Source organism: Mytilus trossulus, unplaced genomic scaffold (assembly GCF_036588685.1).
Source record: "Mytilus trossulus isolate FHL-02 unplaced genomic scaffold, PNRI_Mtr1.1.1.hap1 h1tg000247l__unscaffolded, whole genome shotgun sequence".
In the NCBI taxonomy this organism is placed as follows: Eukaryota; Metazoa; Mollusca; class Bivalvia; order Mytilida; family Mytilidae; genus Mytilus; species Mytilus trossulus.
This window is the reverse complement of record NW_026963318.1, coordinates 3,045,772-3,073,680: the sequence shown is the minus strand read 5'-3', so window position 1 is coordinate 3,073,680 and position 27,909 is coordinate 3,045,772. Positions and strand designations below refer to the sequence as shown.

At 32.7% G+C, this 27,909-nt stretch overlaps 2 protein-coding genes across 2 annotated transcripts; both read right to left on the bottom strand.

Annotated features, from left to right (window-relative positions):
* Positions 1 to 1,959: 1,959 nt before the first annotated feature.
* On the bottom strand, positions 1,960 to 11,697 carry LOC134701624 (uncharacterized). The gene is made up of 3 exons (XM_063562759.1): positions 11,457 to 11,697; positions 6,936 to 8,045; positions 1,960 to 2,429 (listed from the first exon to the last, which is right to left on the bottom strand). The coding sequence occupies exons 2-3, from the start codon at positions 8,013 to 8,015 to the stop codon at positions 2,301 to 2,303; spliced, it is 1,209 nt and encodes a 402-aa protein (XP_063418829.1). The 5' UTR covers positions 8,016 to 8,045; positions 11,457 to 11,697; the 3' UTR covers positions 1,960 to 2,300.
* Positions 11,698 to 19,816: 8,119 nt separating this feature from the next.
* LOC134701635 (uncharacterized) lies at positions 19,817 to 27,027 on the bottom strand. Its single transcript, XM_063562768.1, has 3 exons — positions 26,867 to 27,027; positions 25,444 to 25,529; positions 19,817 to 20,192 (listed from the first exon to the last, which is right to left on the bottom strand). Exons 1-3 carry the CDS (start codon positions 26,990 to 26,992, stop codon positions 20,042 to 20,044), a joined length of 363 nt encoding a protein of 120 aa, XP_063418838.1. The 5' UTR covers positions 26,993 to 27,027; the 3' UTR covers positions 19,817 to 20,041.
* Positions 27,028 to 27,909: the final 882 nt, after the last annotated feature.

Here is a 27,909-nt window from a genome sequence, read left to right as displayed (position 1 = left end):
TGTAAAAAAAAACAGGTATACAACAACAACACCCAACCCACTAAAAACTAAAGATGATTTTAGATGATTCGGAAGGATAAGCAAATCCTGCTCCACGTGTGGCGCCCATCGTGTCGCTCATTATATTAAAAAGCCGGTAAATAATTGGCCAACCAACTCATGATGGCTTCCGTAAAATGTAAGAAGTGATGATTTAAACTTCACCATTTGGAACTCTTGGTTCAAAATTGAAAAAGGTCACAAATGTCTCCTTGCTTTATATTTAAGACTTCTCTCAACAAGCCAAAATTGTAATGATTTACAAAAAAGAGAAACTACCATCCTCCACATAAATGCCATTATGGCCAAGAAAACACTTATATATAATTTCCTATTCAGATGAATTAATAATTAGAGTAAAAAAGTTCTAACTAAAGGTTGACGTATTAACCTTTTTAAGCAACTTGTTCTAATATTAACTAGTGAATGTTCAGCTAAGAGTAGTCGGGACCACTCTTACAAAAATGTCAAGTGAAGCTATTGCGAATTGTTCTTGGTACACCCCTAAGTTGCTAAGTTTGTTTTAAGAACACTTAATAACTGACCAAAATTTAAGAATGATTTTGTGTTACCGGAATTAGTAAGAATGCTTTAAGGTAGAGGTAAGAATCGTTCTTAAATCATGCTCTTTTTCAAAACATTAAGGGCTGTCAATCATTCTAAGATAGGTCTGAGATAGGGTCTTGTTACATTCTTAAATCTTAAGACGCCCTTAAGACGTTCGTAAGACATACGAATGCTTCTTGTTACCGGCCCCTGGTGTATACAGGTTATTTTTTAAAGGAAAATTAAAGTGCAGTGATGGGTGGATTGTCATAAGTTGGATATCAATTTTCGTGGGTATCGTGGGTCCAGGTGAACCACGGTTTCAAATGATCAACGAATTGTTAATTGTCTGTAGGCTTGGTATGCAGAGATTGGTAAAATCACGAAATCCCAAATGAACGAAGATGATTTCCCCACTCCACGAAAAATTGGTACCCACGATAATAAATGAATTATCAGTAACTGCAGACGATGTTGTTAAGAGCTCATTTTTTTAAGGTGAACTAGAATAGAAAAAGTAGAAAAAAAATAACTTGTTTTTAAAAGTTCGAAATATCAACTTTATAAACATTGTAATCAATTCATTGGTATTTATCATGATTGTCAGATGAAGAACATTATTTGAATTGTTACCCGATCATTTAGCTTTATATATAAGCACCTTACCGTTGATGTTATTTCTACCATTGGGTAACAACCTTCCTAGTGGACTGTGAATCTCTGGGGCATCAACACCAAAGTAATCATTGCTTTGGCACTGGCATGAAAATACGGATGTTTAATGTTTAATTGCTGTTACCGAAATTATGGAAGTTATTTTGAATCAAGGTGTATACATGTACCTCCCTCATGAAAACTCTTAAACCTATTTCTTGTCCGTTCTTGGCTACATTTTTTTCTTTCTTCAGTTTTTATGATCTTTTTTTTTGTCACATCTCACATTTATCTTCGGGTCTAAAACAGGTTTTTTGTTTTGCCTTCAATCATCACACATCTGGCGCAGAAAAAAAAATAGTACCGTTATTTTTTTTACCAAATAAACGAATAAAAATACGAAGAATAATCAATTTCAATTGCTCATGTCAACGAAGATATTTACGTTGCCGTAAAACAGAATTAAACAATATTGTTCAGTGCACCAAAAAACAACAATTTTTTTCATTTGATAACTACGACGTAGTTTCTTACACTTTTCAATTAAATAAAAAGCGTTCCGTACGCAGCCAAACAACCCCAAGTAAATGTTATTAAATTTTATAATTTTAAGTTCATATCACATTTATAAAAGTAGACAAATAAAATTGAAAATAATAACAATAAACAAAAGGATAACGACTTCTTAAAAAATGTATACAACAAAATATAATACACCAGCCACCAACCTCCAACTTCTCCGAAAAATGGCGTACAAACATAGAAAAACAAACAGTGCGTGAATCTGATCAAGATAGTCAGCTGGTCTGGTCATGAGAACAAGATGAATGTTGGTTTATGTGTAGGATACAATAGCTTCCATGTTTAATTAAAATGCATGTATTGATAGTTATTGACTATATTATGTGTCATCATCTAGAATAACCAACAAAACATAACGTAGCTATATAAGGTTTTTAAATATATATAAAGAAAAAAGGATATCTCAAAACATTTTGATCACATAGGAGTAATAACGTCACACTTTGTATTCGTTGTTTTATTAACAAGCTAATTAATATCTATATTGTATATGCTAATAATAAAGTTATTGCCACTGCTACTATGGTTCCAGCGAAGAGCGAGATATAAAACATACAAGTCCTTTTTCTAGACAATTTTCTTTTCTTGTACGAATCACTCCCGACAGACTGGAAGAAGAAAATAGGAAAAAAATCAATATCAAGGAATGTTCTTATGTATAAAGTCTGGCTGACTGTAAAAAAACAATCATGTAACTTGAAAATGGGTGGAAGATAAAAAAAAAAAAAAAAAAAAACACCACAATCTGGTCAAGCAAAACATTAAAAAAATATGTTATATCAAGATTTCCCCAATAAATTATACCTTAATATCTTAAATATGGGGGAGTGGGGTTGATTGGTGGCGTTGAATAAAAAACTACTAACTCAAACCCTAATGTATACAGAAGAGCGAATATGAGTTGATTGAATTCATGCGAGTTACAGTATTTTTTTTTAAATTGCTTATTATGGTTTGTATGCAATTTTCGCCTTTGTATAAATAAAGGCAACAGTAATAAACCTCTGTTTGAAAATCATAAATCGATTAAAAAAAAAAAATCCCGGTTACAAACTAAAACTGAGAGAAACGCATTAAATATATCATGTATATATAAGAGGGGAACAACGACTCGACATTTAAATGTAACACACACAGAAACTAACTACGCATTTTTAGACAAAATTCGATGAGAATAATGTCTCTTTCACATGTACGTTTAATTCGAATTCGAATTCGAATCGAATGCGAATCGAATTTGCTATTTGCGTTCACACACTCCTCTTTTTTAATTCGAATCGAATTCGAATTGGCTAATTTGCATTATCTAATTCGCATTAGTAGTACACCTTTGTCAATACGAAGTAAATGTTGACGTCGTTTGGACAGTAAACCGAATTTGACGCGCATAGATTTGGGATAGAGACGTACCGTGACACGTCTTATAGTAATGTGAATTCACACTCACATATAAGAGGAAACAAACATCACAACAGAAACACAACGTTAAAATGTAACACACAGAAACAAACTACATGTATAATATAGCAATGGCCATATTCCCGACTTATATACAGGACATTTTTAAAAAGAAAAAAATGGTGGGTTGAACCTGGTTTTGTGGCATGCTTTAATGGGCAATGTTAAAGATACCATATAAATCATGTCACCTTAGGCAGTGAAATTTGTCATTGGAAATATAAGAGAACAACCTAATATTGTAAGTTAAATTAGATGTTCATTATGCCCGCATCACACTGTCCAGATTTTTATATACTATGGACACCCGAATGCGAAAATTGTAAGTTCGTACGAAGTTGGTCCCGATTTCGTTAAAATACCAAAAAGTGACCGAAGCAAGTACGACGAATAACGAAGTCTATTCGATGGTGCCGAAATTATATACGATAGCAAAAGATGGACATACAAAGGTTAACCGAAGACGGGTATCTAAGCTTCATATCTCAGCCGAAGCCTACTCTATGGATCACGAAGGCTACACGATGGATTACGATGATGGCACGATGACCAAACGATGTCCAAAAGACGTCTTGTACAGCTTACGATGCATTTAAATTATATGCCGAAGGCATCACGCGTTGTAAATTGTTTGATCAATATTGAATATATATTATATTGTACATTTAATTTCTGGTTTAGTTATAAGACGGAAAAGCTCTTTCTAGGCGAATATCATAATAATATAGACAAAAGGAAGAATGTGGGGAAAGCAACAAATGCGGCAAAATATGACATATAGAAAACAAAATGGTTATGGAGAAAACATTCGTGTAACAACAACTCAGACGATACATAAAAAATCAGAATAATGAAGAAAAAGTTGGTTTCCCTTTATACGTGTACATGTACCTGCAGTGTAGGTGTACGAGGCGCGTTAATAATATTTTACTTGTAAAAGTAAATCCTGAGCCTGTAATAGCTGCTGTTCTTGGTCTATTTGAATTAAAAGAAACAACGCTGTCGCTTTTCTTGTTCTCATAGAATCATATGATACATGTATGAGCTCCATGTTTTGTGAACGTCTTTCTTATTTGTCGTATTAGACTGACGAGTGCATATCGCGCATGGCACTTTATATGTATTTTAGGCCACACCAATTTAATTTCTTGTTCTACGGATTTTTGGACTCCAAAATTTGGGGATAGCGAGCGATTTGAAAATTTAAATAAAAAAATATTTAATTTGCAAATTTTTTAGGCGAAGCTTGAAAAGTAAAGGCGAGCGATTATAATTTTTTTTTTTGTAAACATAAAATGTATTTTTTCCCTGTTCACAAAGAAATAATTAAATCTGGTCTATGTAAGTGTGACTGACAATGAGACAATTCTCCATCCAAATCATAATCAGTTTGGGGGCAACCCCTTAATGTTATAAATATCCCTTTTACATGTTTTATGAGGGATCAATAAAAGTTATAATATATTTGTTTGTACAAAAGGCTCATATTTTCTCATAGAACTATATATCTAGCTGGTATTAAATGGTAAAAACATGTCAAGAATTTAGTAATATTCCTGGACTTTAACCATGTTAACACATTTACTTTAACAGTTTAATATTATTCAAAATAAGTGGACCCCTCTTTTAGAAAAAATTGTTTAAAATATGATGTAACTCTCCTCTTTTTGAGTACAAAATTCTAAGTGTTCAAAGGTTTTGTATAGAAGAACTATACAAACCTTGGTATTTCTATTTTCTTTTCTACATCAGTAAAATGATCCCTTGTCTGAGGGAGGATTGTTCTCAACCTGATGATAACAAACACAGGTCAAAGTACGGCCTTTCACACAGGGCTTTGATATAGACCAAACAGCAAGCTATAAAGGACCCCAAAAATTATTAGCGTACACAATTCTAACAGGAAAACCAACGATCTATATATCCAAACGGGAAAATACCAATGAAAAACATCAACAAACTATAACTGTCGTACGACATGCTCCTGAATCAATCAGGACAGGTGCATAAACATGCAGCGGCTATGGATAGTTTTGTTTCGCCAGCATACAATATAATTGCAATTGAAGGCAAATCCTTTAGAAGTTCTTTGTACTTTATTCTAACAACGAACATTTTTTGATAGGGAATATAAGTAAGGGGGAAAGTAACCAATTTTTTGTTCTTCACGGAAATACCCGCTGTTATATAACTTTTTATCCACTCCAGGTGTCATGCTGAAACAAATATTCTCACAGATATTTACACAGTGTGGTGGGGTGCTTTTATGTTTAAAATCGTTATATACAGGTTAGACTGTGATTTTATAAATGTTGATATCTTTTTATAATATTTACAAAAAAAAAACGGTGCGGGAAATGGACATGATTACAATTCCGGATGCGGGAAGCGGGAATATAAAAAAAATAAAAAAAATTCTGTTTTGAATTTAATAGGTGCGGGCGGGTCCGTCGAACAAGGGATCAAATTGGTGTGGCCTTAGCGCGAAAATTAACTTACATTTTGCTGGATTTATTGCCGTCGTAGTTCCATCTTGTCGCCTTCGTACTTTTATTCGATGGCAACACGACGTGATTACGAGGTCTTCACGAAGTCGTGTTGCCACCGTAAGACCTTCGGGTAGCTTCGTGATTCATTCGTGTCGACATAGTAATGTCAAAACTGCCCGATGGAAACACGAATGCAATACGATGTTCAAAGATGCATTTCCGGTGACATTACGATGGTGAGGATGGTGATACGAACTCAATACGAACCCTCAACATCGGACGCACCTTCGGGGATTTTTTAACAGGTTTGAAAAATTTAGAACCCTTCCCGAAGTTGTCCCCGAAGTTTAGAAAAAGTGGCCGATGGTTCTTCGATGGTTAAACATGGCACTACGAATAGCCCGATCTGGATACGATCACTCTCAATTTTGAAAATTTCCATAATCGTGTTACCATCGGCGTAAAAATCGGGACAGTGTGACGCGGGGATAAATGAGATAGCAACCGAACGTTGATTCAACGTTAAACATAACTATTTAGCTATAAACGACCAAAATCTTTGCCTTGGGCGTGAAAGTTCTATCAATGTTTCATCTTGAACAAAACTTAGACTGAGCAAAATCAGTTGTGACATTTAAACCACTATGTTTAAGAGCATTTAGAACAAAATTAAAATCGGAAACCAGTAAAATTGATGTTAAGACGAGTTTTACGGTTAAGTTTTTGTCTATTTAATTTTACGCTCATAACCGTTCAATATTTTAATCTTTGCAAAACAACGGATACCGCATGTGGATTATACAAGCCTGACTTAAGAACCCTGGGAGCAACGCCCCCCCCCCCCCCCTTTTCCCCTTCACCAACTCTGTTTTAGTAAGGTTTGTGTTTCTATCTGTAGCTTTCTAATTTTTTGTCGACTTATGTTCGAATTTTTGTCTTTTGTTCATTTTTTGTTTTTTTACAAAACATGGTCAAACTAGATTTTTCGACTTATACATATGACAGTGATTTTTGATATCTTCCGGCTTTTTTCAGACTTTTTATACCACATGTACTCGAGGTGGGTCATGATAAACGTATTGTGTGCACATAAGCCATATATTTATGTTTTAGTCTCAAATTACCAAAATCTAGTTATTTTTAAAGTCAAAACCTCTAACTGATTACCTTTTCTTTGACGTTCTTAAGTTCTTTGTTTGTATGATAAGAAGTAATAAACGCTTTTCCATCATGGTCTTGTACGGAAATATTCTCTACTACTTTTCCATGCGGAGAAATATAAACATGCTGAACTGTTCGCCGAAATTGCGATAGCCAAGGAGCACTTGTACCTTTTGATTTCATATCAAAATGACCGTAGTTTGACTGCACTGCAAATCCGTCTTGATCATACTTGCAGCCTTCTTTGAGCCAATCGTTTGCCTTTACAAAAATGAAATTGCTATGTCCAGGAAATGACGAATATGATAACGAAGAATCGTATTTGTATTTTGGTAGTTCATCGTTACTAATGTTTATTTCGGAATGCAAATGTATATTAGGTTTAGTATCACAAGGCTTTAGTTTATCGTTTATAGGTACGTTTTTGTTTTCTTCTGTCGTGTTAGTTTTTGTGGTATCATTGAGAACCTTACCCACACTAGTCTCGGTAATAGACGGTTCGGATACAGTTTCTTGTGATTCCGTTGACGATTTAATCAAACTTTGATACGAATCTTCAGAGGTAGAAGTATCATCAACACTTTCATACATCCGGTTGTTATCTGATGTATTCGTCAAACAAGCATAACATGGATGATCGAGTTTTATAAATGATTTTGGTATTTTTCCGTAAATATTTTCTTTAAGGTCAGTCTTTGTTTTAACCACAACTTTCAAATTATGATTTTTATCATTTGGTACGTCATGCATTTTCCCATCTTTTCGTAAGCATGGTTTTATTCCCTTTTCTGTAATGTAAGTAACTGGCGAGTGCACTTCTGCAGTAGTTTGTGTTATGTTTAAATGAGCTTTTGCATTTTTATTTTGCTTTAGCTGAAAATGACTATCAGCAGTATCAATTTTGTCTCCTTGTTCATTTCCAGTAGAGCTTTGTTTCTCTTTTTCATTTTTGATATCTCCATTTACATTAATTGTCGTAATATTTTCATAGATATGATAATTATCGAAATCAAATGACGATTCTGCGCTGTTAATGATTTCCGGTTCTTCGCAGAATCCGACAGATCGTCTGCTGGTTGTTGTCATTGTGTTCACATGGTACTTCGAACACTTTCTCTGAAAAACAGTACATGCAAATCAAATTACGCAATATAATATAAACCGAGTGAAGAGTTATCTTGTTTGAAATTTCTCATTTAAATAACATTTTATTGATTATTGAGTGTTGGATGGTTGCATAACGTCCATTGATTAAATATATCATGTACATGTAGTACTACGTTTATATGTTTAGGACGAGAACAAATTAATTTGGCATTCAGAGAAAACAGGTCACCTACGGACCTCTCAAAGAATAAACGTCGTTGAAAGGGTTCGTAACTATCCACCGACAAGAGACATCGCGATCGGATTTAAAGTCCACACCATTACAGACTTGGCTATGTGATTTTATACGTGTATATCGCACAACCAATTGGACACATCACATATTTTAAAAGAAGGTGCTTTGACCTAATTGACTTTCACACGAGAAAGTTATCAATGAACCTTTAAAATTTAGTTATAATTGAATATGATGGTTAAGTCGTTATTCGTGATAAGCTTTGTTAAATAATAAATGTATGAAAACCTTATAATGGTACGTTAGACGCCATGTGTGGGCTAGAATGTGTGAGAAATTTGGAGAAATAAACAAAAGATATACATGTAAATTAATGGTCAACTTAAATGATGTGATTGCATGTAGTTTTAAAGATATATGTGTGAAGTTCTCGATATCTTTTTTTTGCTTTTTTTAACCCTCTATTTTGCTGTTCTGAAGGCGTAACAAGCCAGTCTCTACTATTCTTTTCACGCAAAAAAGCTTCCGCATCTGTAACTCATGAACAGTTGAGTAAAGCTTACAATGAATTTTAATCGTATTTATATAATAGCAGTCTGGCTTTTAGACACAGGATAAGGGGAACAGTATGTGTATTCCTTAAAAGGGGTACATACGCATATTATACCAGTACGCGACATCGGATCCAATGCCCTCTTAATGACCAAACTGGCATGCGTTTTATGCTTCCATACAGAATTGCTGCCAAATTTGCAGGAAAATTATTCAACATACGCTACATATAAGTGCACCTATAACTTACTAGTACTTTATTCTTGGTCAGACATTTTTGCCAATTTATATTCAACTTGATGGCCAATAAATACGTTTTACGTCAAATTGATGACATAAAATCCAATGACATCGTGTTGGAATAGTGCTAAATTCACAATAAGTATGACAAGAACCTTGCAAAAAACAATTTGAATCCTTTCCGGATGTAAAGGAAACCACGATTATAAGAATCAAAGATAAGCTTCATAGTACATATGTACGTCAATTTTGCTTAGGGTGGTATGAGTGTCTTAACAAATGACGAATTTTCTTAAACCTTGCACACTTGGTCCCTGTAACAGGTAGATTAAAAATATGAAAAAAAAATGAGAGTCTTCGATCATATGAGAGAATGATTTGAACCATAAAAAATCATACATTTGAAGTCATTCCGTATAAAATGATAAATAGGAAATATAGTCATCTTCGTAGTCGTAGTTTTATTGAAAAACAATAAATTATAGAAAAATATTTTTTTAGATATAATCATATACCTTTAGCTTTAAAATTTGCACAAGAAGTTTGAATCATATTGTGTAATTATAAATACAATTTATAATTGTTTACATAATGTACTTTGTCAATGTCGCTTTTCCTTTTTTTCGACTCATAGTTTGGATTGCATATATCATTCTGTTCAGCAGATAAAGATTTCTTAAATTGTATATATATAAGTAATTAAACTTACCTTTTTAAATCCATCTCATTTGAAATACAACTTAAATAAAGTTTAGCTTTGTAAAATAATAAATGAATGAAAACCTTATTATAGTACGTCAGACGCCACGTGTGAGCTAGAATGTGTGAGAAATTTGGAGAAATAATCAAAAGATATATACATGTAATGGTCAATTTAAATGATGTGACTGCATGTAGCTTTAAAGATATATGTGTGAAGTTCTCGATATCGTTTGTTTCTTGTTTTAACCCTTTTTTTTGCTGTTCTGAAGGCGTAACAAGCCAATCTCTACGACTCTTTTCACGCAAAAAAAGCTTCCACACCTGTAACTCATGAACAGTTGAGTAAAGCTTACAATGAATTTTAATCGTATTTATATAATAGCAGTCTTGTCTTTAGACACAGAATCAGGGGAACAGTATTTGTATTCCTTAAAAGGGGTACATACGCATATTATTCCAGCACGTGACATCGGATCCAATGCCCTCTTAACGACCAAACCTGAATGCGTTTTTATGCTTCCATTCAGGATTGCTGCCAAATTCGCAGGAATATTATTTTTTTCAATATACGCTACATATAAGTGCACCTATAACTTACTAGTAGCTTATTCTTGGTCAGACATTTTTGCTAATTTATATCGAGTCAACTTGAGGGCCAATCAATACGTTTTACGTCAAATTTATGACATAAAATCCAATGACATCGTGTTGGAATAGTGCTACACTCACTATAAGTATGACAAGAACCTTGCAAAAATAATTTGAATCCTTTCCGGATGTTAAGGAACCCACTATTATCAAAGAATCAAAGAAAAGCTAAATAGTACATATGTACGTCAATTTTGCTTAGGGTGGTATGAGTGTCTTAACAAATGACGAATTTTCTTAAACCTTGCACACTTGGTCCCTGTAACAGGTAGATTAAAAATATGAAGGAAAAAAAATAAGAGTCTTCGATCATATGAGAGAATGATTTGAACCATAAAAAAAATCATACATTTAAAGTCATTCCGTATCTATCTATAATACTAAAATTACGAGGTCCAATTTTTCAGCCGTCATCACGTAAAAAAGACGATTCACAGAATTCAACTTTATATATAACTAATATAGTATAAAGGTGTAGATTCAAAATTACACCACTCCAGACCCTTTTGTTTTCCACGTAATTGATATTGCCAATAATTAAGAAGTTCCGGGTCGAGTCCGATACCGATACCAATAGTATATTCACCTGTTACATATTACCTTATCTGTACGTTCCGCATCTAACGGGCGCACCACCAAACGGTGTATTCAGGATAAATATGCTATATGTACACGGGTCATAATCACAGGGTAATACTTTAATTCGGTCACGGACCCGTGATATCACGGGTGTGTTCTAGTAAAATGATAAAAAGGGGATTTAGTCATCTTCGAGCTGTAGTTTTATTGAAAAACAATAAATTATAGAAAAATATTTTTTTAGATATTAAATACATATACTATTAGCTTTAAAATTTGCACAAGAAGTTTGAATCATATTGTGTAATTATAAATAAAATTAATAATTGTTTACATGATGTACTTTGTCAATGTCGCTTTTCCTTTTTTCGACTCATAGTTTGGATTGCATATATCTTTCTGTTTAGCAGATAAAGATTCGTTAAATGTTATTAAATTGTATATTTATAAGTAATTAAACTTACCTTTTTAAATCTAGTATCTCATTTGAAATATAACTTAAAATAGCATGCCTATTTCTAAGTCCCGTTATAACGTTAACTGTATGATCCGAGTAAAGAATATAGAATATTTAAATACTAATAAAGAGAATATAAAATGTTGTCAAATAAATGAAAATAACACTGAAGAAAACCAACCCACGTCTGTACGCCTCGTCCGAAGGGCATTTTTGTTTTAAATTGAATATACCTTGTTACATTGACGATCAGGCACACACTCGAGTTATGTTTAAATGTTCTCTCTATCTTAATTTAAATCTAAAGAGTTACATTGTACATTTAATATTGGACTTTCAAATGCACCAGTAAGATATTAAGCCTTATGGCTGTACGACAGTATTGATGCTATCTGATATGTAAAAAATAACCTTTAAGCAATTATTGAGAAATAAAAATGTAATTTTTTTACATTGCTGCATTTACAACTGTACAGTTACTTTCACTGCATTTCCAAAAAAAAGTTATAAATTGGCGAGGGAAAATCAATACTAATTTTATGATATATTTACATTTGATTGTATTATTTAAAATATGATAAAGATATTATTAATATAGTAAAGATATTATTTAATTAGTTTAGATATTTCTAATATAATAAAGGTATTAATTAAACATTTAAGCCTTTTATAATGTTTGAAAAATAAATTTAAAGAATTTTAGGACATATATTTTGAATTTCTTCAACATAATGTTTATGAAACAGGCATATGGTCCAGCTTCCTTTATGTTTGCCAAGAAAGCATAAAAACGATTATCTTACCTCCTATACATTTCTAGGAATATGATTGGTTAATAGCGACCTTGTGGAGACCGTGTATATTCAATATTAGGTTAGTAGGGAGGCGGGGCATATTTCAATACATGGTTAATAGTGGATTTACAACTTAGGCATTGTTTGATTATTAAAAAGTATTGAAAGATCTGTTGAATATTATAATATCAATATAAAAAGAAGATGTGGTATGATTGCCAATGAGACAACTATCCACAAAAGACCAAAATGACACAAACATTAACAAATATAGGTCACCGTCAACAATGAGCAAAGCCCATACCGCATGTAGTCATCTATAAAAAGGCCCCGATAAGACAATGTAAAACAATTTAAGTTTGTTGATAATAGATATTTGTCGTTTACATTAGTTTTTTAGTGTAGACCAATTGAAGAAGGTTCTTAAAATTAAACACGTGAACACTTTTTATACAGAAATAAGAAGATGTGCTATGATAGCAAATAAGACAACTTAAGTCTAAATTCAACAAATAAAGATAGTCGGTAGGATAAATTCGTTACATAGTGTGCTAGTGACCTAATATGATATATACAGGGTCAGTAAATTCCATGTGGGGTTCGAGCTTCGATCTCACCCTATATGGAATTTACTGACCCTATTTATATCATATTAGATCACTGACACACTATGTAACTAATAATCCAGGAAACGGAACTATGAATATAAATTTGAATAATAGAAACAAATGTGAAAAAGCGACCGAGACCGAAAAACACAAAACACCAATAAATACGGGAGGGGGAGGGGACAATTACATGTGTTCTGTGAAGTTACAGCATGCCTGCAGATTCACATGTGGCACCTGTTGATTATTTGTTTAATGTCTATATTAATTTTAAAAACTGAGTATACTTATATTCTGCAACTTCTTCTCGATAAAGAAACAATGAAACAGTGGCGGATCCAGCTATTTTGAATTGGACTTCCCAACCCAGGAGAAAAAGGGAAAGTTTTAAACAATAATCCACCATTCAAATGCATTGGTCGTTCTAAAAAAGGGTGATCCAATCCCAGGAACACCCCTCCCCTGCATCCGACACTGGAGAAACTAGCCTGATTATTTAGCGGGTCAACTTTTAAAAATTCAAAAAAAAAGTTATATTTTAATTCTTATCAACTTTCAATTCTTTCACTTATGAAAACAAACAGAAATCAAACACTTCATTGATATGCATTATGTATTAAAAACAAACAATAAAAAGATACGTAACAAATATGTACATTGTAAGCCTCACAGCGAATATAAACTGTTTATTCATATTGTAACATAAACAATAAAAGGCTATCTTTATTACTTATGAATTTCACAAGGCTGAATTTTATTCCTCATATTTGTTAAATTTATTGCCTTTATATTATGCCCAAACTGAAGTGTATTCGTATTCTAAAATAATAGATAGTAAAAAGTGTCAATTTGACATACGCACGGTGGGTATGGTTGTCCTGCGAGAGAACGTACTGTGCTGGTGATTCGGTCCTGACGGGTGCTGGTGATCAATGAAAAAATGTAAACAAAGACGAAAATTATGATTTTTGACGTTTTCACTCATAAAAAATGGAAGAAAATAGTTGAGATTTTTCAATTTCGTTTCTTATTGGTTCATATATAAACCATTAAAAAAATGACCCTCTAAACTGTTTCAGAAAATCTCGAACTGAAAAAATAAAACAAAAATGCTCATAGAGTCCGCTTTCTATGCCGCAATCCACTCGACAAAACAATTTTGTGAAAAAACATTGCAATTTAATAAAATTTAGCATTTTCTCAATTTATTCATGTCCTGATACTGTGCTGGTGGGTCCTGTCATTGTGCTGGTGGGTCCTGATACGGTGCTGGTGATTTTGGATAAGAAGTTGGTCATATTTGAAACAAATGTTACAAATCAATAAAATTAGCCAGATAATTGTTGCCAACAGGATCTATGACTCCTATTTTAGCTCTTGTGCATCCATTTGGCTGTTTAATATGTGTTTTCAAATGATCTGAACTTGTATTACATAATAACATAAAAGGGCAACATCTTTCTTCCAATATCAGATAACAATATATAGTATCTAAAATAAGTTAAAAATTCCACAATACTATATAATTCATTTTATGTGTCAATTTATTCGAAAAAAGTCGAAAAGAAGAGACTTTTTTAATGTCATGATTATATGTCGCTTTCTAGATCTATGCTTAGCATTTATTTCAGATGACATGGACTCCTCACACTGATGACCCTGCTGCCTTTCATAACTTTATCCGTATACATATATTAATAGATAAACAAAAGGCTGCATGCAACACGTATTTTTGTATTTAAAATGATTCGTTGTAACGCGAATATTTGTGGTGAATGAAAACTGTGAGGGTCACAATCTTAAATTGCTTATAAATGTTACTGGAACCAGTTTCGTTATCTGATCTGAATTTTCTGAAATGTGCAAGGTAGATAGACATTTTGATTTTTTTTACTCGGAAATGAACCATTGTGTTGATCCCATGCTAAACATTACAAAAATCTCTGTACAAAGGTCTGTGAATTTTCTACAAGAATAGTGATTTTATTTTCACTACTTAATACAATAATGAACTATAAATAATAATGCTTTGCAAGAAGTTTCCCCTTGATATATGTACAAAATTATATCTCTATTATTCATTGTCTGTGCTGTTTTGATACTATTGCAGTTTGCACATTTCGGAATTGACAGGCCACAGGAGGGGGTCATAAACCGTACACGAAAAGATAAAATATTGATATAAGTACTTAGATTGCATCTTTGAACCCCCACCCCGGCTTGTTTTTTAAGAGGCTGAGGTGTCTAAAAATGGTCGATTACAGACAGCCGAGTACTCTTTTCACTTTCCAGGCGTTTTATTGTTGATTGTTTAAGTCCTGAAAACGAATAGATGGAAACAAAAATGTTTGATATATCTGGCTTTAGATTCAGTTTTTTTTTAATATAAGTTAAGGCTACATTTTAATATAATAATTCAATGAATTCACAATCTAAAAAATGCAGAAAAAATGAATGAAGTGAAATATCTTAGTAAGGAGTCATTACTACAGAGATGGTGTGTTTGACACACAAAACTTAAAAGCTTAGGGATATTACCAATATTAAAATAAAAGTGTATTTTAGTTGGGTATTTTTTCCATTGACTCATTTTCAATTATAATCAAGGCACATTTTATTTTTATTCATGAAAAATATTTATATATACAAAAGAAGGACACAATGTTCACTTCCTCCCCCGTAATTCTTTGTCAAAATATTTATTTTGAAATGAAAAAAGCTAAGAAATATTAATTTTATTAGTGTTCTCTAAGTTATCCCGTCTTCATTCTCTGACATATTCTAGCCTGCCCTTTCATAAAATACGGATTTTTTTTTAGTGTTCTATCGAACTTTCGAAAAAAAATATACCTGATAACCGTTTAGACAAAAAAAATGTGTTGGAAAAATCTTTCAGCAAGTGATTCTAAAATAGCTATAAGATACATTTTTCTTATACAATACAACTTTTAAATCTTACGGGAAACTGTTCCGAGCTTTCACTGTAACCTCGCTCTAACTTTTCCCCATCCCTACCCCCTCCAAAAAACCACCAAACAAACAAACCCGCAATACTATTGTCATTCTTATAGTCAGCACTCAATTGTTCACAAACAAACGTGTTTTAAGCTGCTAAAGACATGATTCAAACGCTCAGAAAGTCCTTTGTTCTATATTTTTGCTCTCCATTTTTATGCAAAACCTTATACATTTTTATTTTATGGGTTATTGTTGAAGGTCGTACGATGACGTATGGTTGTTAACACATACTTCCTTTGGTTTCTTATTGAAATTTGTCCATTGACAACAAACATACCACATCATCTACTTTATATAAGTATTGTATAAATTACAACGTATTTTGGTGATCTTGCCAAATGATCGTAATCCCGAAAATCATTATAAACATATTTTCTTATCTTAAAAGGGGACAAGAAGGGTTCCATTAACAGGCCAATAAATAAGATTACAGTTAGTTTAAAAAAAAAATTAAAAATAGGTGTATTTTTTCTCTCATAATAACAGTAAACAGATCACAACAATGTCAATTTCAAGAAAGCAGACAACAGCTAATAAGTCAATAACAGTACAGCATCAATGATCTTGAATATATGCCACTTTTAACTAAAATATAAAAGCACAGAACCAGGACATAGGAGCACAGAACCAGGACCGTTTTTCTGATCACCAGCACAGCGTCAGGACAATTCCGTTTAACGAACTTGCACGACTTTTGCAATATAATATTGTTGTAATATACTTTGCATGGTACTTATGACACATCAGAGAAAAATTAAGCAACAAAACAGTCGTTTTATTGCCGTTCTGATACAATGTAAACAAACCCACCAGCACAGAATCAGGACCCACCAGCACCCGTCAGGACCAAATCACCAGCACAGTACGTTCTCTCGCAGGACAACCATACCCACCGTGATACGTTTTTTTTTAATATTTGTTCACCAAAGTTTACAATGATTATTGTTTTAGAAGATTTGTGATTTTGTTCTGCAGTCAACGTTTTGATTTTTTGCTCGTTTCGTATTAACATTTTTTAAAGTGTGCGTTTATCTATTATTTTTTTGTAATTGTATTTTTTATTTTCAACACCTTTAGTGCCGTTAAATTTATCTTCTATATACAAAGCAGTCACTGTATTGCTTCAAATCCTTACAAATAGAGTACATACATAAAAATGATAATACTAACCTCGAATACTAATGAATTTTACAAAACTCGGGATATTTGAAAATAGTTCTATTACATCTAATTGTCGTAGTTAGTTGTATTGTAGATTTTGTAACATAATTTGAAAGATTATTATTGTTAATTGATATCATATTGAAAGCCTAGAAAAATGGACGACTGGTTTCTAATTAAGGTTAATATGACAAACAAAATTAGGTCGTTTGAACCTACTGTTCATGGCACATGCATAGCACAATAGAGAAGTTGTTAATGTATGTGTCATTTGGTCTCTTGTGAAGAGTTGTATCATTGGCAATCATACCACATCTTCTCTTTTATATTGTCGGCAACTTTTGCACATATATACTTTTAACAAGCAAGTGATTGACGAATTATTAGTCAGAAAGTCGTCGAATATTAAGCCAGAAGAATTGACCAAATATTAATGAGAATAATTCAATTAAACCTCTTCAATTGAATGCCTCTTTTTGTAACTTCATAGGGTTGTAAAAACGTTGACCGTGTGCACATTTTTAGAATGAAACGCTTCTGCGCTTAATACAAAATGTATTTCGGTCAAGGATTTTACACCCAAAGGAAGTTGCAAAAAGAAGCATTCAATTCTTAAATAACAGACTACGGTTTAAGTGCTGCTACTTATTGAAGGTTAACAGTTTTAACAGATATATTTTTTACTAAAAACAAAACTTGACCAAAGGTTTGGCCGAAGTAAGTGTAGAAGTTGGTCACTATAACTTATACTAATCGGAAGTATAGAAACCAATGCTTTACTTTGGCTGTCCGCGATGTATTCAAACTAGCCTGGTACCCGGCCGTTATTTAAATTCTTCACAGTACTTGTATACTCCACAAAGGCATACTGAATATTTTACGGAGGTAACCAAACTATATCTTGTATATCAAAACGAAGTCAAGTTTGTTCCAAATAGGGACGTTAATTATGTATTATTGTCATTTTGTTTATTTTCTTTGGTTACATCTTCTGACATCAGACTCGGACTTCTCTTGAACTGAATTTTAATGTGCGTATTGTTATGCGTTTACTTTTCTACATTGGTTAGAGGTATAGGGGGAGGGTTGAGATCTAACAAACATGTTTAACCCCGCCGCATGTTTGCGCCTGTCCCAAGTCAGGAGCCTCTGGCCTTTGTTAGTCTTGTATTATTTTAATTTTAGTTTCTTGTGTACAATTTGGAAATTAGTATGGCGTTCATTATCACTGAACTAGTTAAATATTTGTTTATAGGCCAGCTGAAGGACGCCTCCGGATGCGGGAATTTCTCGCTACATTGAAGACCTGTTGGTGACCTTCTGCTGTTGTGTTTTTTTATTTGGTCGGGTTGTTGTCTCTTTGACACATTCCCCATTTCCATTTTCCATTTTATTGCAACATATATTTGAGGAGTCTGTACTTACCACGTTGCAGGTCAGGGTTCATAACTTACATGCCCTTTAAGCAAATGACATTCGAAAGTACATGTATAAAGCCTTATTCCAATCGACCTGATTCAGAATCAGTTTTATGATATAGGAATTTCAAACAAATATGGGATGCATGAAATATTTTCCACTGGACCTTTAAATAATAATTTATCAACCAATGTGACATGTCTATGTAGAAAGATGAAAGTAATACTTTCTATTTATACACTTCGCAAAAAACGGTAAAGGATCATGAAGTTTATTAGTAAACAAAACTTGTTTGGAAATACATAAAAATATAAATACGGGATATATGGAAAACAAAGATAGCGGAAATTTCTCGCTACATTGAAGACCTGTTGGTGACCTTCTGCTGTTGTTTTTTTATTTGGTCGGGTTGTTGTCTCTTTGACACATTCCCCATTTCCATTCTCAATTTTATAAATATTACTTTTGAATAACAAATAAGAAAAAAGAGGTAAAGCCGTCAGAATTTATTTTTCTAGAAGATGTCGTACGATTTTCAATGATTCACCTCTTCCTAAGAGACCAAATGACACTGCAAATAACAATTATAGAGAACTGTACGGTCTTCAACAATTAGAAAAACCCATACCACATAGTCAGTGCCAAGATATCAAATGTAAAACAATTCAAACAAGTAAACTAAAAGTCTAATTTAGGTACGAAATAAAGAACAAAAAACAAAATGTTACACAACAATAAATGACAACCACTGAGTTATAGTCTTAGATTGGGGACTGGCACAATTCCGAATGTGGCAGTGTTGAACTAGTTTGATAGAGCACCCCTCCCCTCAAAACCCCGGCCCTAAACAGGGAAAAGGGTGTAACACTAACAGCACAGCATAAGGCTCAACTCGTCAGCTCGATACAAATAGAAATTCAAATACATGTACATCAATAAAAAAAAAAAACACACATAGTTGACGTGGACGGGAACTTATTCGTCCACATAGGAGAACGACACTACAAATATAGATCTGACCGTATTTGCAGTTACATGTACTGACAGCTAGTTCAAAGCCAATAATAACTAATGAAATAAGACTAAAATAAACGACTTCTATTGAATAAAATGAGGTCAGTGTTATAAGTTAGTGACAGCATCAAAACGACACAGAAAAAACACCAGGAGCTCAATTGGTATTTTATTTAGATTTTTCTGAAATTCTTAAAATGAAAGACCTGTGCAATTCACATAATATGTAGATTACATTTACAATAGCGTTTATTCCAAAACCAAAATAAAAAGTTTTGTTTGCTGCAGAATAAAAAGAAAAATGGACTACATCAGTTTTTATTTTTATTTTGTGAAATTTTAGTAACACCACCTTTGGTGATCTTTGTTACATCGTATACTTTAGTATTAAGAAGTATTGTGCAAATATACATGACGTCTTAAAAATAGATCCTTCATGGACAGAATTAGAAAAATATATCTATTTACTTCTTATGCACTAGTAGATGGACACATACTTGTCAGTTTTAGCTTTTAACTTTTACATTTTTATTGTCTCATATTGAAATTTGTTGTTTCGGATGTTGTTCGGAAATGAGTTATTTTCTCCCTACTGCTCTCAAGCATAGACGGAACACTTTATTGGAAGGATCTGTCATGCAGTCGTAGGTTGTGTCATACCCATACAGCTGTCCACACATTTCACATGTCTTCTCAAATTCCTCAAGCGAATGACTACTTGGTTTATTTCTGCAATAATAAGTATTTGTAAACACATTATATGTTATAAATAATACATTAAATCAACCACAAAAAAATACCAAACTTTTAATTTCAACAGCAAGTAAACTTTTTAAGTATCAGAAATATACCCACCGATCCACACTGTCTGTTAAATTTTTTACCGTTATTATCAATTTCAAAAAATTGTCAGATGATTCAACTAGTATATGTATTTGTCGTTACTTTGCCGATGTAATTATGGACGTATTACCTTAATTAAAACTATAATATTAATACATGTATTTTTGTCAAAACTGATACAGACAAATTTTGGACAGAACATAATACATCGCACCCACTATTAACACCTGACTTCCTTACGAAAACAATTTATATTAACCACGAAAGAACAGCTACAAACAGAAAGGCCACTAACAAGATAGACTTTGTTCGAGGAATGAGGAACTTGTTCTTACAAAGTCCATGTACTTTAAATGAAAATTTGGTCTGCTAATATAATAGGTAACTTTAACCCTCAAGAAAACATATAACTTCAAGTTTTCCGTCAATGTTGCAAAAAACACCAAAATCCAATTTGTGGTATTATAAGCATTTATAAGTTCTGAATCACCATACGCTCCACAGTCCAATGTGGGTGGACGTACGCATCTATATGTCATTGTACAATTTGCAACATCAGTAAAAAATAAACCGTACAGACAGCAGTAAATTTAAAACAATTCCAGCGATTCAAGCTTCAGCCTCGAAAAACGAAAACCAACGAAGTATGTCAAATGTAGAAACCAACAACAACAACAGAATTACCGTTATCCGCCAAAAATAATTTGTTTTTGTAATAAATTACGACAGTTTGGTACTTCTGTATATTCTGTAGATCTCGTTCCTTAATCTACTAGTATTAAAACCACATACTTTACACATTGTTAAAATAAGTATCCACATTGCATCTGAAAATCTGAACTAAACAGCTTTACTATAAAGGGGCCTTTCATTTAATTTAACTTTTAATTAACTAGTAAGGAAATCTACTCCATGAATATACTATAAGGATACAATTTAGGTAATATTTATCATAGATATTATCCACAATCGTTGATACCTGAAACCATAAGCACGACAAACACTTTTCAATAATAGAAAATATCATTCTAAAATTCTAATACTATTATTTATATCCTCATAACAATCTTGCCATTAATATCTGGATTTTTTAAAACGTTAAAAAATTGTAAATTTAAGTTATACCTTCTCAATACATGTTTATCTGGTAAGTATAAGTCATCCGAACACAAATTATGAAGGCTTTGACGCATTCCCCATTTGTATGCTTAATTCTATTTATTAAATGTTGATTGCTTTACGTTCCGTGGGAAACATACAAAAGATGAAGATCAACGGGAGTTACACATCATATTAAAGGATATTATTTACCCATCATTTCCGGAAATTTGCACATCATGCATGTATTAGAATATTTGCACATCATGCATGTATTAGAATATTGGCACATCATATACATGTAAAGGTGTGTGTATATTATATAAAAGCAAGTGCACATCATATAAAAGTGAATAGACATAACAAAAAGAAAAGGAGATATGGTATGATTGCCAATGAGACAATTGTCCACAAGAGACCAAAATGACACAGAAATTAACAACTCTGAGTCACCGTACGGCCTTCAACAATGAGAAAATTTCATACCGCATAGTCAGATATTAAAGGCCCCGAAATTAAAATGTCAAACAATTCAAACGAGAAAACTAACGGCCATTATTTGTACATACAAAAAATAACAAGACAGTTTCGCGTTCTATAATTACGGACGAGATCATTTGGACCTCAACAGGAAAAGGGTATGTTGTATAGGAGCAAATATGTTTCCATTTAACAGATCAATGAATAACAATCTGCAAAGTATAACTGCGTTTAGTTGTAAAACATCTATACTATTAAACGAGAAGACCTCATTTTGGGTGTCGCTTCTCTTCCTTCCACAAGAAATCAATCATCATGCTTCTGTGTCCTATAGGTAACATGCATAGTCGCATTTGTCATCCATTCTTATGATTATTCAGATTGAGTTATTTTGGGAGAAAAACGTCAAAAAAGGAGTCCGGATATGATTCCGTCTTCGGTCTAACTTTTAGTCATAGATTAGATTTCCGGTTTGAAAGATGCACAAATACAACCAATAGTATGATAGATAACTAAATATGAAAAATAAATAAGCCAATCAGAGCGTTTTCCATAGCATGGGGCTTAGATTGCATGAAACACAACTATTATACATGTACCTCCTTATAGAGGACAATAATTATTTTTCGCGTTTATCTATATGTAAACTACAATTATGATACTTTAATATATAGAGACTCAGTATGTATATTAATGAAATTTATCCTGCTGAACTTACTTTAAATAAAGCTAATACTAATAATGACCACTGCCCTTTCCTCGATCTTGATATCTATATCACTAACGGAAAGCTGAATACTAAAATTTATGATAAAAGGGATGATTTTTCATTTCCTATCGTTAATTATCCGTTTTTAGATGGTGACGTTCCCTTGTCACCATCTTACGGTGGTTATATATCTCAACTTGTACGATTCGCTCGTGTTTGTAACAATGTTTTAGATTTTAACGAGAGAAATTTATGTATTACTGAAAAATTATTACACCAGGGTTTTCGATATCACAAACTAGTCAAAACTTTTACTAAATTTTATCATCGGTATAAAGACATCATTCGTAAATATAGCTCAACATGCAGACTTTTTATACGTTCAGGTATTTCACATCCAATTTTTTATGGAAATATTCTTTATAAAGCACAAAGGTGTCAGTATTCACCTCAGAAACTTACAAAACCTTTAAATAGACTGATTAAGAAGGGATATAATTACGATACTGTTGTCAAGTCATTAAAGATTGCATATTTTGGCGTTAATATTGAGTCACTGATAAGGTCTTTGCGTCGGAACTAAAGACATTTATTCTAAAAACAGTTGTTGGCATGACACGGGTTATGTTCTTCTCATATATGTTATGATGGTATGATACTAAACCCCTAACGGGAAGGATTGTGCCTGAGGTTCATATGATGAAATCATAATCTTTCAGTCAGTTTAATTGAAGTCTGGAGCTGGCATGTCAGTTAACTGCTAGTAGTCTGTTGTTATTTACTAGTATATATTATTGTCATTTTGTTTATTTTCTTTGGTTACATCTTCTGACATCAGACTCGGACTTCTCTTGAACTGAATTTTAATGTGCGTGTTGTTATGCGTTTATTTTTCTACATTGGTTAGAGGTATAGGGGGAGGGTTGAGATCTCACAAACATGTTTAACCCCGCCGCATTTTTGCGCCTGTCCCAAGTCAGGAGCCTCTGGCCTTTGTTAGTCTTGTATTATTTTTATATTAGTTTCTTGTGTACAATTTGGAAATTAGTATGGCGTTCATTATCACTGAACTAGTATATATTTGTTTAGGGGCCAGCTGAAGGACGCCTCCGGGTGCGGGAATTTCGCGCTACATTGAAGACCTGTTGGTGACCTTCTGCTGTTGTTTTTTTATTTTGGTCGGGTTGTTGTCTCTTTGACACATTCCCCATTTCCATTCTCAATTTTATCTCTGTATTCTGTTTACTGTTTTCTTTGAAATGTTTACTATTTATGGGGTCATATCAGTTGTTAAAATAAGTAAAATATTTGACACAAGTACAACCAATCGTATGATGGATAACAAAAATGGAGAGAAAAAATAAGCCATTCAGAGCGTTCTCCATATCATGGTGTTAAGATCGCAATAATCACAACTATTATACCTTCTTAGAGAGGACAATTATTTTTCGCGTTTCATATCACGGTGTTTAGATCGCAAGAACCACAACTATTATACCTCCTTAGAGAAGATAATTATTTTTTGCGTTTATCTACATGTAAACTACGATTATACTACTTTAATATATAGAGACTATCTGTATTCTGTCAGGGAATTTCTATGTTAGTATAGAATGTCGGCCCTGATTATGTCTACTGTTTTCTTTGAAATGTTTACTGCTTAAGGGGTCATACCACTTCCATATATATTAAAATAAGTAAAACATGCTTAACTTCATCTAAAACTACCTCGACCAAACACTTTATCCTGACGGACGGACAGACTAGCCTGAAAACATGATGCCCATAAATGGGGCATACAAATTTATTGTTGAAAGGGAAAATAGTGATTTGGCAAAAATGAAAGTAAGGTATAGATTAAAAGTAGGCGAGCATTTTTCGGGGCGTCGTGATCGTGTGTTTTTAAGCTCGGGATTTGGGGATTGATCCTTACTGGACCCGGGAATATATTTTTCGATTTCGTGATTTCAGGATAATATGCATTTTTTTTAATTCGGCATCTCTGGATTTCATGGTTTTAAGCGCGGGATTTCTGGATCAGGACCCTCCGACCACCCCTCAAATTAACCTTAGGCATTTAAACAGAATGCATATCCTACCATTGACATCTTAATAAGGCTCTCAAAAGAACTAAAAACACTGACGGATTGTCCTAGAAGCTTATTTTATTAGACTAATAATGGTCTATATATAAGCAGTTAGATTTATTTCATGTTTGAAACGGTGCAAATTGTTAATTTTATTTGACTTTTACCAAAAGCATTTGACTTTTACCAAAAGCAGCATCGTGGCAAAGGAGAAGAATAATTGTGGTCTGAAGCCAGACACACGAAAATATTTGAATTTAACAGATAGGAAACAAATATCGGACTTTTGAACAAGGGAGAAGGCTGTTGATACCTTTTATGAAATTTCCCATACATACTATCTTTTACAAAAAAATCATCCTACAACAGTCCACAAGCTGTATATACCCGTGATTTCGCGGGTGTGTTCTAGTTTTTTCTAAACTAAGACTGTCACGAGCAAAATTTAAACACTATGATTATAACTTAATTATAAAGATTATAAAAATATGACCGATATAAAAAAGATACCAATGGACAATAAAATGCATATCAAAGAAATGAAAGCATAAAAAATTAATAAGGACTCTATAAAAAAAAAAAAAATCCGCCCAAAAATGGTGATGAAATTATCTACGTATAAAAATAGAATATTCAATTTCAGATTTTTGACTGAAAACCTTTGCACGAAATTCTTGATATAGTGACGTGGAATTCTTCAAACAGACAGCAATCCGATCAAATTTAAAGAGCAGACAATTGCAGAATACGTTTGAAGCCTTACCTTCGTACTAAGGTCTCCAGTGGATTCCCTGATGAAAAATTTGTCAATAACTGTGTGATCACGAAACATATAACGATTAAAATACCCTGAAATGATAAAACACAATAATTTAGACTTCGCTGTTTTAGTTTTGTGCTAAAAGAAATATGTCCCTATCCTATCTTATAGCGATAGTAATATAATGCAACAGATCTTCTGTACTATTTTGAATTTTAAATACATGTCTAATCGTTGCAAAATTGCAAATTGTTATAAATGTCTTATCGTTGCAAAATTGCAAATTGTTATACATGTCTTATCGTTGCAAAATTGCAAATTGTTATACATGTCTTATCGTTGCAAAATTGCAAATTGTTATGCATGTCTTAGCGTTGCAAAATTGCAAATTTTTATACATGTTTTAGCGTTGCAAAATTGCAAATTGTTATACATGTCTTAGCGTTGCAAAATTGCAAATTGTTATACATGTCTTATCGTTTCAAAATTGCAAATTGTTATACATGTCTTAGCGTTTCATAATTGCAAATTGTTATACATGTATTAGCGTTGCAAAATTGCAAATTGTTATACATGTCTTAGCGTTGCAAAATTGCAAATTGTTATTATAATTGTATTCATTTGTTCCTAAATCTCTTCAAAAATTAGTGTCATCTTTAATAGTAAAGTATGTACCTCTAAGTATTTTCATTCAAAATTGACGACAATCGCAAGGCATTACCAAAATGTATTTTTTTTTCATTCAAAGTGCAGCATTTTCTAATTAGATGAGAGGGTGGGGAACGGAGGGGCAATTCTATATCCCTTCCCTACCCTTTGTTGTAATCTGTTTTGTCATTCAAATACATTAGTCATTGAGTGTCTTGTTGCAGGTAAACTGACAGCTCTTAAGTACTAAGAAGCTATATTATATTGACGTTAATGAAGATTCCGCTATTTTAAATAGCCGAAAGCAGTCACACGGCATACCACAATAGTATTTCTTCCTGTCAAGATGCAACATTCATTACTGTATTTTAACAGGTATAAAAAAAAAAGAAGATGTGGTATGATTCCCAATGAGACAACTATCCACAAAAGACAAAAATGAAACAAACATTAACAATTATAGGTCACCGTATGTGTACATTTTGAGCATACAAATATAGTTATTAGAAATAAATGTTCATTTTTGTGTGTATGAAACAGTGCGCTTCGGTCAACGCTTTCACACCGGAATTAAACTGAGAAAAGAAGGACTGGAATGATTAGTGTGTGTCTTTTTTTGTTAAAGAGGCACGTTTCCGAATAAAATTCAATATTGTTTAGCTTTTTTTTTTTCGTTATTTATAATCAAATATTTAATTCAAAATCAAATCAGAATATAATAGTAGGATCTGTATTTAGAAAGGTCCCCTTTTACATAATGTTACATAAAATCGCTTACCTGTAATTTCATTGTCAAAGGATGCTCTAGTGACCAATGACTGTCGTTAAAGTGGGAACTATACCTTGTGAAAAATAAGAAGAATAACGAACGTCTTATACGATTTGAGCAGTTCGATAAAACCATCCCGAATAGTCGTTCTTATGACATCATAACAGACTGAAGACAATATGGGTACTTTATAAAATCAAATATTCAATCAGTATTCAGCAAAATTATAGGCTACATAATTGCGACTATTGTTGGTAAGTTGACCGATTCATTAACACTTATCAAAAATAACGACATCCGATTCATCGTTATGTTTGGTTCATCGACTTTTTAAAAATATGACTATTGAATTTATAAAATAATTTCTTTAAATACTGATGAGAACGTTTTAGGCCAGTGAGCTTCCATTATGCACGAACCTGGCTCCAGTTTCTTCATCCCTTAATAGTCAATAATTTAAGATACCAGATAAGCTATATTCATTCTAAGGTAATTGATTGCGTAAAATTACGTGCACATATTTGTGTTTGTTATGTCGATTAAATCTAAATCGTTTAAGTTCGTTTCTTTTAAAATATTTCAAATTTAGGATCTTTAGTTTGTTAGGCAATAGTAAAAATTAATTATTATCGTAGAATTTTAAATTGTTTTTCGGAAGTCCTAGTTTTCAGAATTTTTAAAACAATACGGCATAAATATGCGTGCACTTAAATTGTTACCAAGCTTGCCAATACGGATTAAGGGGGAACAAGGGGTTATAAGTTATGCGTTGTTTTCATTTTTGGCAGATTTATTCTATATTAGCACATCTATAAGTGCATGTGACCGTAATATATCTTCAATCCACCATTATGTTACAAAGTCGGCTCAGATGGTGTCAGTCTAGTACAAAGCCGGGTTCATATCGTGATATCACATCAAACATGTTAGATCTATCTGACATTATTTATGTAATATTTGCCACTGAATGTTAAACACCAATCAATTATCAGACTTACAATGGCTTTGATATTTAGTGAGATAATTAAAGTCATAATGACACTAGATATTTT